This window comes from Phoenix dactylifera, unplaced genomic scaffold (assembly GCF_009389715.1).
Source record: "Phoenix dactylifera cultivar Barhee BC4 unplaced genomic scaffold, palm_55x_up_171113_PBpolish2nd_filt_p 002023F, whole genome shotgun sequence".
Taxonomy (NCBI): Eukaryota; Viridiplantae; Streptophyta; class Magnoliopsida; order Arecales; family Arecaceae; genus Phoenix; species Phoenix dactylifera.
Window position 1 is genome coordinate 1,898 of NW_024069300.1, and position 14,967 is coordinate 16,864.

The following is a 14,967-nucleotide window of genomic DNA, read 5'->3' on the forward strand; positions in this document are numbered from 1 at the left end:
AAACAATCACATGCATGTTCACTAGGTTTACTGATATTGTCAATGGCCTAAAAAGCCTTGGCAAGAACTATACTAACAGTGACTTGTCAGGAAAATCCTTCGGTGTCTACCAAGGTCGTGGGAAGCTAAAGTGACGGCAATCCAAGAAGCAAGACTTGAACAAGCTTCCACTTAGAGCTCTTGGATCCCTATGACGCACGAGCTAACCATGAACAACACAACGAGGAAGAGTCCTCCCATAAGAAAAAGGTAATAGCTCTTAAAATCTACTTCATCTAACAAGGACTTGTCTTGCAGTAGCAGCAGTGGAAGAAGAAGAAGATGAGGAAGATGGTGGTGAGGCTCTTCTTGTGCGCAAGTTCAAGAAATTCATCAACCACAAGAAGTCCTATCATCAAAGGAGAGGCCCCTCAAATTCCTACCGCAAGGACAAAGGTAAGGAAAGGGAAAATGAGGGGATTGGGTGTTACGAGTGCAAAAGCCGGGTCACATAAGAGCTGAGTGCCCCTTACTGAAGAAGGGGAGTAAGTACAAGAAGAAGAAGAAAGCTCTTGTCACACCTATCCGACTCCGACTCATCATCCTCTCATCAGATGATGAACAAGAAGAGAAGGCCAATTTCTGCTTCATGGCCAACGAAAACGAGGTAACTTCCGATACGCATTTGATTTTTCTTTTGATGAACTTTATGATGCATTTAATGAATTAATGTAGAATATAAGGATAAATTAAAATAAAGAACTAAAAGTAACAATCAATACATTCATAAATATTCATTAGTTAAGGATAAGGATTTAATCACCAAAGAAAATATAGAACTTAAGACAAGCAACCAACTTTTAACTAAGAACTACACCTTAACTAAAGATAATGAAAAACTAACTAAGGAACTTTCAGAACTTAAAAACATAAACAAATCTTAAATAAGGATCTACAAAAGAACTTAATGATCTAAAAGCAGAAAATCAAACACTAACTAAAGAACTTAACAAATACAAACCCTTAGTTGAAAAATTTACATATAGTTCTGAAAAATTAAACATGATACTTAATAGTCAACGAGCCGTATTTAATAAAGCGGGTTTAGGGTATAAACCAAGAAATAAACAAAAACTTCTTAGTAACTTCTTTGTTAAAGCTGGGAAACTAAAACTAAGAAAATAACTGCTTTTGTTGTGGTACATAGTCATAAAGCAAATGTGTGTAATTTTAGGAAAAGTAAAACTAAAAGAAAAATTAAAAGGGTATGGGTTCCAAAAGGAACCAACTTGACTAACCATGAAGGACCCAAGAAAACTTGGGTACCTAAGATGACATGATTTGCTTGTGTAGGAGTGTCTTGCAGCCAAGGTCAACAAAAACTGCTGGTATTTGGATAGTGGCTGCTCAAGGCACATGACGGGTGATAAAGATCAATTTTTCACCCTTGAAGCTAAGAAGGGAGGTGCTGTGACTTTTGGAGACAACAACCAAGGTCACATCATTGGTATTGGTAAAGTTCAAATCACCCCTTCTACTTTTATAGATAATGTTAGATATGTTGATGGTCTTAAGCATAACTTGTTAAGCATTAGTCAATTATGTGATAAAGGATATGATGTTATGTTTAAACCATCACTATGCATTATAACAAATCCTAATGATAATAGTTTAGTTTTTAAAGGGATTAGACGTGGAAATGTATATGTTGTAGACCTAGAAGATCTTGCAAAACATAACCAATGTTTAGTTGTAAATGAAACTAAAGATAATGATGCTAGTTGGTTATGGCACCGTAAGTTAGGTCATGCAAGCATGGACACAATAACTAAACTAGTTAAAAGAGACTCCGTGATAGGTTTGCCAAAATTAAAATTTGAAAAGAACAAAATATGTGAAGCATGTCAATTTGGCAAACAATCTAGGAACTCTTTTAAATCCATAAAATGTGTCTCTACCTCTAGGCCTCTAGAATTATTACACATGGACCTATTTGGTCCAACTAGAACAACAAGCCTAGGTGGAAATAAATATGGTCTAGTTATAGTAGATGATTACTCTAGGTACACATGGGTCATGTTCTAGCGCATAAGGATCAAGCATTTTCTATGTTTAAGAAGTTCCATAAGGAAGTAACAAATGCTAGAGAGTCTTCAGTCATAGCCATTAGAAGTGACCATGGTACCGAATTCGAAAATCAATTATTTGATGAATTTTGTAGTAAAAAGGGGATAACCCATAATTTTTCTGCACCTAGGACACCACAACAAAATGGAGTTGTGGAAAGGAAGAATAGAACACTAGAGGAAATGGCTAGAACTATGTTATGTGAAAGTAACCTCCCTAAGTACTTTTGGGGAGAAGCCATTAATACTCTTGTCACATATTAAATAGAGTTTATTAAGACCCATTATAAAGAAAACACCTTATGAACTGTGGAAAAACAGAAAACCAAAGTTAATTATTTTCATGTTTTTGGATGTAGGTGTTTTGTACATAATAATGGGAAAGATAATCTAGGGAAATTTGACCCTAAATCTGATGAAGGAATATTCTTAGGTTATTCTACAACTAGTAAAGCCTATAGAGTCTTTAATAAAAGAACCTAGTTATAGAAGAATCTATACATGTTGTTTTTTGATGACTCTAGTGACATCTCTCTAGTAAGAAGGTTAATTTTGATGATGATGTTGAAATACTTGAAGAAAAGATAGATGAGATGGGATTACAAGATGATAATCAAAAGTTGATTGAAGGAGAATCATCAAGCCAAGAGGCTATTGTGGATCATGGGCTAACTAAAGCTTGGAGGTATGCTCACGGGCATCCTAAGGAACTAATTCTAGATGATCCATCTCAACCGGTTAGGACTAGAGCATCCTTAAATTTGAATAACCATCTAGCTTTTGTTTCACACTTTGAGCCCAAACATATAGAAGAAGCCGAAAATGATGTAAATTGGATAAATGCAATGCAAGAAGAACTAAACCAATTTACTAGAAACAAAGTGTGGGATCTAGTAGAGAGACCTTCTGAATATCCAATTATAGGTACAAAATGGATATATAAAAATAACTAGATGAAAATGGAATTGTTATAAGGAATAAGGCTAGACTAGTAGCAAAGGGTTATAATCAAGAAGAAGGCATAGATTTTGATGAAACCTTTGCTCCCGTAGCTAGACTTGAGGCGATTAGACTATTATTAGCATATGCATGCTCTAAGGACTTCAAACTATTTCAAATGGATGTAAAAAGTGCATTTTTAAATGGGTATATTAATGAGGAGTGTATGTAGAACAACCTCCTGGTTTTGAAAATCATCAATACCCTAATCATGTGTATAAACTGAACAAAGCACTTTATGGATTAAAACAAGCACCTAGAGCATGGTAGAGGACTTAGTAAATTCCTATTAGAACATGAATTCTCTAGGGAAATGTAGACACAACATTATTTCTGAAAAAGCAAAAATAAGGATATGTTATTAGTACAGATTTATGTTGATGATATCATTTTCGGTGCTACTAACAATCGCCTCTGCGAAGAGTTTGCTGATTTGATGCAGAGTGAGTTTGAGATGAGCATGATGGGAGAGCTGAACTACTTCCTCGGGCTTCAAATCAAACAATCTGAAGGAGGCATCTTCATCAATCAAGCAAAATATATCAAGGAGATGCTCAAGAAGTTTGATATGGAGGGAAACAAGTCAATCAGCACCCCCATGAGCTCATCATGCAAGTTAGACCAAGATGAATCAGGTAAATCTGTAGATCAAAAACTTTATAGAGGTATGATAGGATCTTTACTGTATCTTACTGCAAGTAGACCTGATATTATGTTTAGTGTGTGCATGTGTGCTAGATATCAGGCTAATCCTAAAGAATCACACCTAGCTGCAGTTAAGAGAATTTTTAAATACTTAATAGGAACTAAGAACATAGGGCTATGGTACTCTAAAGAATCTAGCCTAAACTTAATAGGGTACACAGATTCAGACTTCGCTGGATGTAAGCTTGATAGAAAAAGTACCAGCGGGTCTTGTCAATTTCTAGGAGAAAACCTATCTCATGGTTTAGCAAGAAACAAAACTCGGTTGCATTATCCACTGCAGAAGCTGAATATGTTGCAGCCGGGAGTTGTTGTGCTCAAATCTTATGGATTAAACAACAATTAGAAGATTATGGCATTAAACAAGATAAAATTCCCATTAATTGTGATAATACAAGTGCCATAAATCTAACTAAAAATCCAATTCAACATTCAAGAACTAAACACATTGAGATAAGACATCACTTCATAAGAGATCATGTATTGAATGGTGATGTGACACTCCAATTTGTTTGTACTGATAATCAATTAGCAGATATTTTTACAAAACCCCTAAGTGAAGAGAGGTTTAGTGTGCTTAGGAGGGGATTAGGAGTGATTGATCCATCCTAGTGGGGTTTCCACTAGATTAATTGATTTTGATGATTACAATGTGGTTAAAATAGAGTTTCTTCAATGATCATCAAATCAGATCTTAATTAGGTGATTTTCCCTCATTTGGCACGATTATAGCATGATTTTTAGGTGCGTGCCAAGGTTAGAGACGACTCGAGTAAGTTTCAGAGCCGGCTCCTAAGGGGGAGTCGACTCGCGCATTGCGGGAGTCGACTCGCAAAGATGGCAGCTGAGGGGGAGTCGACTCGCACATTGTCGGGAGTCGACTCGAAGTCTACAGGCGCATAAGGAGAGTCGACTCGCGCATATTCTGGAGTCGACTCGAGGTCGAGTCGACTCGCGACTCAGGGAGTCGACTCGCAGTCGGGATCCGACTTTTTAACCCTAGGTTTGTCGTTTCGCAAACACTTTTCTTTCAAGCCGCCACTGTTCAAAAAGCCCTAGAGCCGACTCCTAGGTCGTCCCCGATCGTCTCCAACCTTTTCCGTCGATTTTCGCCGGACTTGGTTTCGTCCGTTCCTAGGTCATTCTCCGGTCCGTCCCGAGTCTTCCTCCGTCGTCCTTCTCCGTCCTCTAGGTTTTCTTCCCGTTTAGGTCAAGATGCCTCGTAAGACCGTGTTAGGAAGAGGTCCCGTCCCGAGGCCGGTCCCGAGCGGCGCTCCAAGGCGCGGCACGATCCCGCGAGGCAACCACCTCCGGCTCGTTCCCCGCCTAGGGCGGTTCCCGCAGGCCGTTGGCCGGGAAGGCCGTCACCACCGGGAGGTATGTCGATTTCGACTATCTCTCCCGGGAAGGGTTCACCATAGGTGATAGGCTTAGAGCCCAGGGCCTAGAGTACTTCCTCACTTGGACCTTCCCACTACCCTGGCCTTGTTCAAGAGTTTTATAGTACCGTCCATCGGGGAGATGGAGGTATCGAGGGCACAGTAGGTGTCCCTGTGCGTGTCACGGAGGATCTCATTGCCCACATCCTCCACCTTCCATTAGTAGGGGTGGCTCCCGCACACCCTGAGGATAGAGTTGAGGCCCTTACGGTCGTCTTAGGGCATCCACCTCAGTCCCCTAGACGAGGTATCTGCTAGCTCACTTCCTATTGAAGTGAGAATCCTTTGAGTATTCTGTCCAGGTCCATCTTCCCTAAGACAGGGAGATTTGATTTTGTAAATGAGAGGGACCTAGCTATTATGTCTTATATCCTTCAGGACACCCCGATCAACTTCCCAAAGCTCATCTATAGGTATATGTGTGAGCCCCTAGATAGACCTAGGCTCACCCTCCCATACGGCATGATTTTCACTCTTCTTTAGGGAGTACGAGATTCCCATTCCTGAGAGGGAACCCTCTCGTGCTTGCGATGGACTGATCGCTTGTGTACGGGGACCTATGCACAGGATGGGGTTTCGGAAGAGAGGGGGTATGGGTTAGGAAGTCTACCCTCACCGCTCAGACCACCAGACCTTCACCCAGTCCTGAGCCCGATTCAGACTACCCAGACCTTCCAGACCATCCAGACCTTCCATCCACTCCTCCTGCTCCTACCACCTCCGCCGGACCTTCCTCCTCGGCACACCATCTATGGAGGTCCGGATTGATCCTGAGCAGCTCCGGGAGCTGCGACAGGAGATAGTCAGAGAGGTGAGGGATGAGCTGCTTCGGGAGCTCCGAGGTGCGGTGCCTGCTCCCACTCCTGCACCCGTATCTTCTCAGTTGGTCCCTTCCTTGACAGCCGTGACTGACATGACGGCTCATGTACGGGAAGAGATCTACAATGTCCGGAGTTTGGTCCAGGCCCAGTTCCACAGCATGAGTGAGGTCACGAGCTCCACTCGACAGATGCGAGAGGAGATAGGTCGTGACATGCACACCACCACCGAGGGGGCCGAGCGCTTGTCGAATGTACTCATCGACAAGCTGGACGCACTTCAGACATCGGTGACTGGGCTTCAGGCGTCGGTGACAGAGCTCTCCACTACACATAGCAGAGCCACCACGTCTATTATCACACAGCTTGGCCATGTACAGATGCAGTCACCCTCCTCATGGAGCAGAGCCGATTGAGAGGAGGAGCCACATCCTCCAGAGGAGGAGATGCATCCTCGAGAGGGGGAGCTCATCCTCGAGGAGGCCATAGATGTTTTTTGTTTTGTCTTGTTTTGCTTTACTTATTGTATCTCAAATGTATTCACATTCATATCAATACAATGAGTAGACATTTATCTTCAATTATGTGCCATTTGATGATTGGTTGTGCCATTGTGCCATTGATTGTGTGTGATTACCTCCTTTTTGTATGATGACAAAAAGGGGGAGAAATATGTATAAAATGTGTAAAAGGGGAGAAATATGAAAAAATATGTAAAAGAAATCAATGGAAATAAATAAAAAGATAAACTCTTAAAAACACACACAAATTTGTTCTAAGTGGATTCGGTACCTCGAGGCTCATTATCTCTCTTTTGGGGCTCCTAATGGAGTAATCTCCAGAATCTATTCAAGGGATATTCGGAGATTAGCTGAATCCTACTCAAGAACAAATTGACAGATTTTCCCTCTAAAACAAAAAATTCAGTTCAAAAACTTCAAAGCATTAAAAGGAAATTCAGAGAATCAAAACATAGTTGAATGCATATGTTGAGGGGGAGAATCTGAATTTTAATCAAACTAAATCATTAATGACATATAAGCCAAACAATTGATTGCATAATATGAAGGCTTATATAATTCCAAATGAAAGGGGGAGCTTTAACTCCGAAATTTTTGTTTCACTCCTTTCAAACTTGGATAAATTAAATTATCAGACATTTGAATTCATTTATGGATTTTATTTCATTATTTATTGAGCAATTCATTTTACATATACTCAAAGTTTTGTCATCATCAAAAAGGGGGAGATTGTGGAGTGATTGATTAAAACCCCATTTGATTTTGATGAGCTCAAAGCATTTGAGTATATCTTGTGATTACTAATGAATTCAATTGAGTGTTTCAGTGAAAATCCTGTCCAAGTGTCTCTAGACTTGGTTCAAGTATTTTGGATAAGTTAAGAAGTCTGCTGAACCAATGTCTGAGACTCGAGTCGACTCCCGAGTATCACGAGTCGACTCCAAGCGTATCAAGTTCACTGGCACGAGCTCGAGTCGACTCCAGATAGTACGAGTCGACTCCGACTGAGAACAGAAGAAGAACAGAAAGCTTCAACTCAGAACCTGTCAACGAGTCGACTCCTGAAGTGCGCGAGTCGACTCCAATGTTCACGAGTCGACTCCAGGGAAGTAAGAGTCGACTCCAAGAGTCACAAAGAAAAGTCAGAGAGCAGTTTTCGGGTCTGAGATTCGAGTCGACTCCAGTGGAACGCGAGTCGACTCCGATGGTTGGCAGGTCGACTCCAGAAGAAAGCAAGAGTCGACTCTCAGCGGAACACAAGAAAAAGTCAGAGAGCATTTTTGGACTCTGAGATTCGAGTCGACTCCCGCATACGAGTCGACTCCGAGACTCCGCGACCATCGACAGACAAAACCATGTTACTGCCTCTGAGATTCGAGTCGACTCCCAGACAGCTCGAGTCGACTCCAAGACAAGCTTCACGTCAAAAGGCAGAAGACCAACTTTCGGAAACTGAGAGCCGAGTCGACTCCAAGGAAGTTCGAGTCGACTCCAAGACTGGATGAGCCAAAAGACAGAGATCGGGAGTTCGGGCTCTGAGATTCGAGTCGACTCCCAGGACAGTCGAGTCGACTCGAGTGGACAAAATTCAAAATTGGATCCACGGACTTCAGTGGATGAGCCGACTCCAAAATTGCCAGGTCAGCTCCAGAAGTTGGCGAGTCGACTCCAGGTCAAGACGAGTCGACTCCCAGTCGTGACGGCAACTTTAATTCAAATTTGGAACAGTTGCCGAGTCGACTCCGGAAAAGCTTGAGTCGACTCCCGCTACAGCCGAGTCGACTCCTGATCGCGCGAGTCGACTCCAACCCACCAACGGTCATATTGTCAGGCTGCGCAGAGTGTGCAGAACGGCAGAAAAAGCACTGTAACGGCTAGTTTCCGTGGGGGTTGGCTTAAATAGCCACAGAGGACTGTAGCAAGGCAGAGAACAACCATTCCACTCCAAGCATTCAAGCTTTCAAGCTCTGCAACGTGCTCTTCAACGAAAAAGGGAAGATCTGCATTTACTGCTCCAACTACATCTTCCCAGCAATTAAAGCCTCCTCCTCCTGCATTCAAGTCGACTACTCTTTCAAGAGGAGACCGGAGTTAAGAAGCCATTCCTCTCTTCAAGCTTAAAAGCGTTTGAGGGCTTCTAACTCTCTTTGATTATATTGTTTTCATCTGCTTTTTGAGAAGCTATTTTCTTTCTTCTATAACTTGTATTTACTTGGTTCAATCGGGGGATTGAATCAAGGGGATTAAGGTTGGTTGGTGAGCCAAGTTAAAACCAACGTGTGTAAGGGTTTGATTGTGAGCCCGGAAAACAATCGGGGTTGGTTCTAGTCGGTGAGCCTGGGAAAACCGACCGAGTTCGTTGTGAGCTCGTAAAACAACAAGTTTGGTTGTGAGCTTGCAAAACAACCGGCTGTAATCCAAGGGGGTTATAGTGAATTCCCAAGTGAGACTTGGGGAGTGGACGTAGGAGCAAGGGTTAGCTCCGAACCACTATAAAACTTGTGTTTGTGTGGATTGTCTCTCTCTTCTTCCCTCACATCACTCACAGCACTTAGCATTAATTAAATAACTTGCAATAGTTTTTAATTAATCATCACATAACGTTTTAATTATCAAATTATTTTAAAACCCAATTCACCCCCCCCTCTTGGGTTGTCTATCTGGGCAACAAAAGGTCTGGCCACGGAGCCCGAAGGAGCGTCCTCTGCGCGGCTCGCCGGCCCTTCGTCGGCCGGCCTACACCTCCCTCTCTCTTCCTTCCTCTCCCTCTCCCTCTCCCTCCCCCACTCACTCTCTTTTTCCTCTCTTTCCTCTTCCTTCTCCTTCTCCTCCAACAAACGGTTTTCATTTCATTGCCGGAAAACCGTTCCCGGTCCGCCGTATAGAACAGCTGGTACGACTAGAACCGTCCCGGTTCGGAACGGTTCGCCAACCCTAGTAAATGCTATATACATTTCCTATAGTTTATAAAAGAAAATATTCTTTTCGCAAAAAAAATCCTATTTGTAAACCTATACACAAATTTGCCAATAGTTAAGCATGTAAACATAACTTCTATTAGTAATGCAAAAAGGAGAAAAAGCATATCTTGGGTGATCTTTTGGTTTCAATCCAGGCACGATCCAAGAATGCACCTTGCAATCAACTCACACCAAAAACACAAATTCTATACAAATTCCTCCTCTTCATCTTTCTCACAAAAAAATAAATAAATAGCCTACAATGTTATTCTGGCATCCAAATAGACAGTTTCCAATAGACTCCTCATGCATGATTTTTGCATAAAATATTAGTAGAGTAAAGCAATGATCCTTTAGGTGAATAAACATCATAAATGCTATGACTTTCATCTCTAGATGAAATTTCATATCATAATTACCTCAGCCCCAACCGCCCTATCAAAAAGGTCTAGGGCGGTTGTCAACTTGTCTACGGGATAGATTAAGTCCTTGAGAAAAGGGCATGGTACACACATGCATGTTTAGAATCATGTATATCTAATAAGGGGTAATCCCCACCCCTCCCCCCCCCCAAAAAAAAAAAAAAAAAAACCAATGATACTACTTCATCAACAAACTTTCTACCAAAATTTCCACCATAGGTCCAACGTTTGCTCTACAACTTGCTAATCTTCAAAAGGAAAAAGAAAGGAATTAATTGTAAAGTTCCTCTGACTCACACCTAATAAATCCAAAATCTAGTGCAAGGATGAGACACACTTGGAGCATAAGTATAATCGATTTGCCATAGTGCCATGATGGCTATGCAAGATCTGCCAACACAAATGCTGAGGCATGTGATGCATGCCTCAACCACCATATTGCTGCCAAGAACACCTCCATTTGGCCAAATGCTTGAAGATGCTGTGCTCAAGGATGATTAAAATTGCAGAGGTTGAACTTCTCATGCTTGCAGATCCCAAGACCTTGGCCTTAGATTCAGCTGCTTTCACCTTGAAGTCAATCTTGGGTTTTGGCTTCTCAAGGAACTTGGAGGATTGTGATGGTGGACCACTGCAGGAAGAAGAGAGAAAGAGAAAGAAGAAGAAAAGGAGGAGGAAGAAGAGGTTATAGAGACGCAGGAAGATGAGGTTATAGAGACGCAAGAGGAAGAGAAGAGGAGGAGGAAGAAGAAGAAGAGCAGAAAAAAGGCTAGGATTTTTTATTCAATCATTCAATTCCTAATTCATGAGCGAGGTGGCCCTTATATAGGCCTTACATCATGAATTGACCAAGTCAAACAATTAACAACTAACCAAACTTGGACCTTTCAATTAATTGACTAAGTCAATTAATTGATTACATACCAAATTAAACCTTACTAACATTAGACCATTAAACCAATTGATCACACCCAAAATTTGACGTTTATAATTAGGTCTTACATTGATCCAATTGATCCAATCACTTGACCCAACAGCTAACCCAATTGACTTGACTAAAATCAAACTAACCAAAACTGACTCGACCAATAACAAAAGCAACCAATTGACTCCATCATCTAAATGAGGAGCTCTGATGTCCCCATCAGATTGTAGGAACCGAAGGTGCAAGGTAGAGAGAAGAAAGCATATTTATTGCTCTAGATGGAACCGGTAGGAAGAAGCTTGTGCTACAACTTGGGATTAAGATCAACTCTTAAGAGACGAGATACGAATTAGGGCATTCAGATTAATTTTCAACAAAACTAGACTTGCTGATTTCACTTGGCATTCATCATTGACAGGGCAAGGCATAGGAGCATGGGAAGCAAGTGCGTGGCACCCTAGCATTCTTCTAAATTTCATCCTGAAAAAATAGCTTGAAAGAATATTGAAAAGATCTTTGTTTGAATTGTATCCTTTTTCAAGATCTTTGTTCTAATTCTCTTCTAATTTCCCTCCAATGAAATTTAGGAAAGTTTAAGCAGTCCGAAATTTAGGAAAGTTTAAGCAGTAAAAAATGAATTTTGCACCACCAAGTTGGTAGCCCAGTTGGAACGGGGCGTTTGCTTCCAACCAAGTGGTTCCAGGTTCGAAACGCGCGGGCGTCGATTAAATTCGGGGACCGGATGCCCCACGCCTGGACACGGGGTCTGGAAGCGCTACTGGTCGGCTGGTAGCCTGGGTGGTGCCAGGTGTGACGTACTCACACGGAGGGTCGGGTCGGATAAAACTGAGCCGGCCCACGGGTGGAGAGGGTATGAGTAAAATAGGTCGGAGTGCCCAACACACGACTCGGTCTACCCGCATCGAACATTCTCCTGGCGGGGTGGGGGCCCCAGTGGTCGGGGCTGCTACGCGGGGGTGGGGCTTGTCCCTTCCTCCCCCCCTTCCCCTTTCGTTTAGCAAAAAAAAAAAAAAAAAAAAAAAAAAAAAAAAAAGAATTTTGCTATACACTCTATCCTCCTAATAGAACTAACCATCAAACACAAATTTCATTTTTTTACCATTTTCTCATGCAATCCAACCTATAGAGAGCTACAACTTCCAATTCTCTGTTCTTTCAACAAATTCGTATTCCCGAAATTTGCCACCATCAACGCTACATAGATAGCATCATCACACACCACAATCTCTTCAACCATCAGCCTTTGTTTTCCCTCTAAACACAGGTTAAAAGGAGCATAGCATAATATCAACTAAAGTTGATGCTTAAACAAATCATGAAACCAGCTTAAAAATAACTGGGTCAAATCAAATATTTAATAATATCTTCCTTTAAACGCCAGCAACCTTAAATTTCCCAGCAACAATTCTCTGTTTGCAAAGAAAACCATATATATCTCTTCCACATTTTCACTCCAAACCCTCCTTCACAGTTCAAATATCCAAAAAACCAAATGTATGACTTCCTATAAACCTTTAATGGCTAAAAAACACAACTTTGATTTTTGCTGAAAAACCATTGAATTTTTTCAAATTTAGTTTCATATGTAAAAGAAACATGAAGCATATCTCATCACTTAGCAAAAGCTTATAAAAATAAGCATACAAATTTACCAGTGTTAATCTCCTAATGCATTAGATTAGGAAGAAAATGATATAACTTATGTTTCCATGAGATTCAAGGCCAACTCATAACATAGCTAAAATCTTGAGCACCATGTCATGCTATTTCAACTAAAATTTGTAGCCACAATGGAAAAATAGAATTAAATAATATATTAAAAAGAGAGCCAACATATGAAAGAATTAAAATCCCTCTTCATCAATAACTTGAAGAAACAATAAAAGGACAGCCGAATTCTCTAACAGCGCAAACGCACAACCATAGAGCATAGCAATGAACCAAAATATACTTGTATGCTTGCTATGCAGGTACAAGTGGAATCAATTAAAATCCATAGTAGATAAGTAAACTTAGACATACATGCTACAGTATGAAGATAAACTAGAGCTCCAAGCTTCTTATGATATCAATTCGAGAATCCCAATAAAAGTAAGGCCAAAAAATAAAAAAGAAAGAAATGAAAAGAGAAGATGAAAAGAAATACTAGATCCCACCTCTATCCTCCTATTGTTCTGGCCATAGTACACAGGGTCATCACCTTTGGTTAAAAGGAAGACCATTTGTTGATCCATCATCTGCATCACAACTCAAACTCATCATCAAGCTTGAGAGCCTCGGCAGCGGCCTCCTCTTCCTCATCGTCGATCACAAAGTAGGGGTTGTGCACCTCTGGCTTGAACTTGTAACCGGTGAAGATGTAGAAGGCGAGGGTGGCGAGCTCCCCGGCGACAACACTGGTCCAGAGGTAGCGGTAGGAGGTGATGGTGACGAAGGCGTAGACAACGACGCGGGTGAAGTAGATGTAGCAGATGACGACGACGTAGTACTGGCGGAACAGGGTGAGCTTCATGAGGTTGACAGCGGCCTTGCCGTCGGTCCGGGCCGCCTCGCGGAGGTTCTTGATGGACCAGACGATGGGAAAGAGGACGGCGCAGCAGCAGACGACGTCGACGAGAAGGAAGACCTGCTTCCAGTTGACCCAGTCGCGAGCGTAGGGGCTGGACTCGTCGATGGCGACCTGGGCGATGTTGGCGACGACCTGGAGGGGGATGACGACCATGAGGACCTTCTTTTCGCGCTCCTGGAGGTAGGGCTTGAGGAAGGACCAACCGGTGCCGATGAGGACGATGAGGGTGAAGAGGGAGATGCCCTTGAGGAAGCTGAAGATGTAGAAGAGGACATCCCAGCCGTGGGCGCTGCCGGTGCGCTCGATGTAGGACTTGTCCTCGGCCTCGCAGAGGAGGTTGAGGGCCTTGAGGACGACGACCGCGAGCATGAAGTAGTGGATGCGGAAGACGGCGCTGCGCTTGCGGAGGAGGACGGCGACCCAGGCGGCGGCGAGGGCGGCGTAGGCGAGGAAGAGAAGGAAGTAGATTAGGGGGAGGGAGGCGGCGCCGGCGGAGAGGTAGGCACGGTGGCCGGTGTGGGGATCGAGGTTGTACATGGCGGAGCGGACGGTCATGGAGACGCGGAGGCCGCGGAGGCAGTTGGCAAAGACGAGGGTGTACTGGCCGGGATCGGACTGGGAGAAGACGGTGCCGAAGAAGGTGGAGCGGGGGATGGAGAGGCCGCTGGGGTTGGGGTTGGGATTATTGAGTTGGTTCAAGAAGTAGACGTGCTTGACGAGGGAGGAGCCGAGGGGACAGGTGATGTCGCGCTCCTGGAGCTGCTGGAGGACGTGGATCCAGGCGTCGCGGGTGGAGAGGAAGAAGCCGAGCTGGGAGAGGTCGAGGGCCGGGGAGGGGTCGGAGAAGGAGATCCCGGAGACGTTGAGCTCCAGGACGCCGTTGTGGGTGAAGCCGAACTCGTCGAAGGGGATGATGGTCCGCCCGTCGGATCGGACCTCCGTCACCCGGATCTCCGCAGCCGACGGCCGGAAGGAGGCCAGGATCGCCACCGCGAGGAGGAGGACGAGGCGGAGGAGGGCCATCGCCGCCGTCGGCTCCGAGGTTCCCAGATCTCGATCTCTCGATCTGGCTGGGAAGTTTTCTTGATTTTTTTTTTTCAATTCCTCTCTAGACGAATTTTTCCGGTGGGTCGACGAATGTCCAGATGGAGGAGATAATTACAAATAGTCGTGGCTTCTGGCTGGGGAGAGGAGAGGAGAGGATAGGCAAGGTAAAAACTGGGGAGCTATCACCTGGGGCCGTTTTATATTAAATCAACGTTTCTGGGCAGGGTTGCTTGATTGCTTCAACGCCAAGGATGGAACGCCCGGAGAGACGTCTTTTGATTCGTGTCTCCGGGTCTTGCCGTCGCCTTTCTTTATTTTTTTTTATTAGTTTAGACTAGTCGCAACGCGTTAAGGCTGGGGTTGACTTGTGACCGGACCTGCTTAGACCCGATTCTAATTCATTTTTTGAGGCTACGTAGAGTCGGATCCGATTCAA

At 43.4% G+C, this 14,967-nt stretch overlaps 1 protein-coding gene across 1 annotated transcript; it reads right to left on the bottom strand.

The window, feature by feature from the left end:
• Positions 1-12,838: 12,838 nt before the first annotated feature.
• On the bottom strand, positions 12,839-14,734 carry LOC103698477 (protein CANDIDATE G-PROTEIN COUPLED RECEPTOR 7-like). The gene has a single exon (XM_008780503.4). The coding sequence runs from the start codon at positions 14,505-14,507 to the stop codon at positions 13,158-13,160; it is 1,350 nt and encodes a 449-aa protein (XP_008778725.2). The 5' UTR covers positions 14,508-14,734; the 3' UTR covers positions 12,839-13,157.
• Between the last annotated feature and the right edge of the window lie 233 nt (positions 14,735-14,967).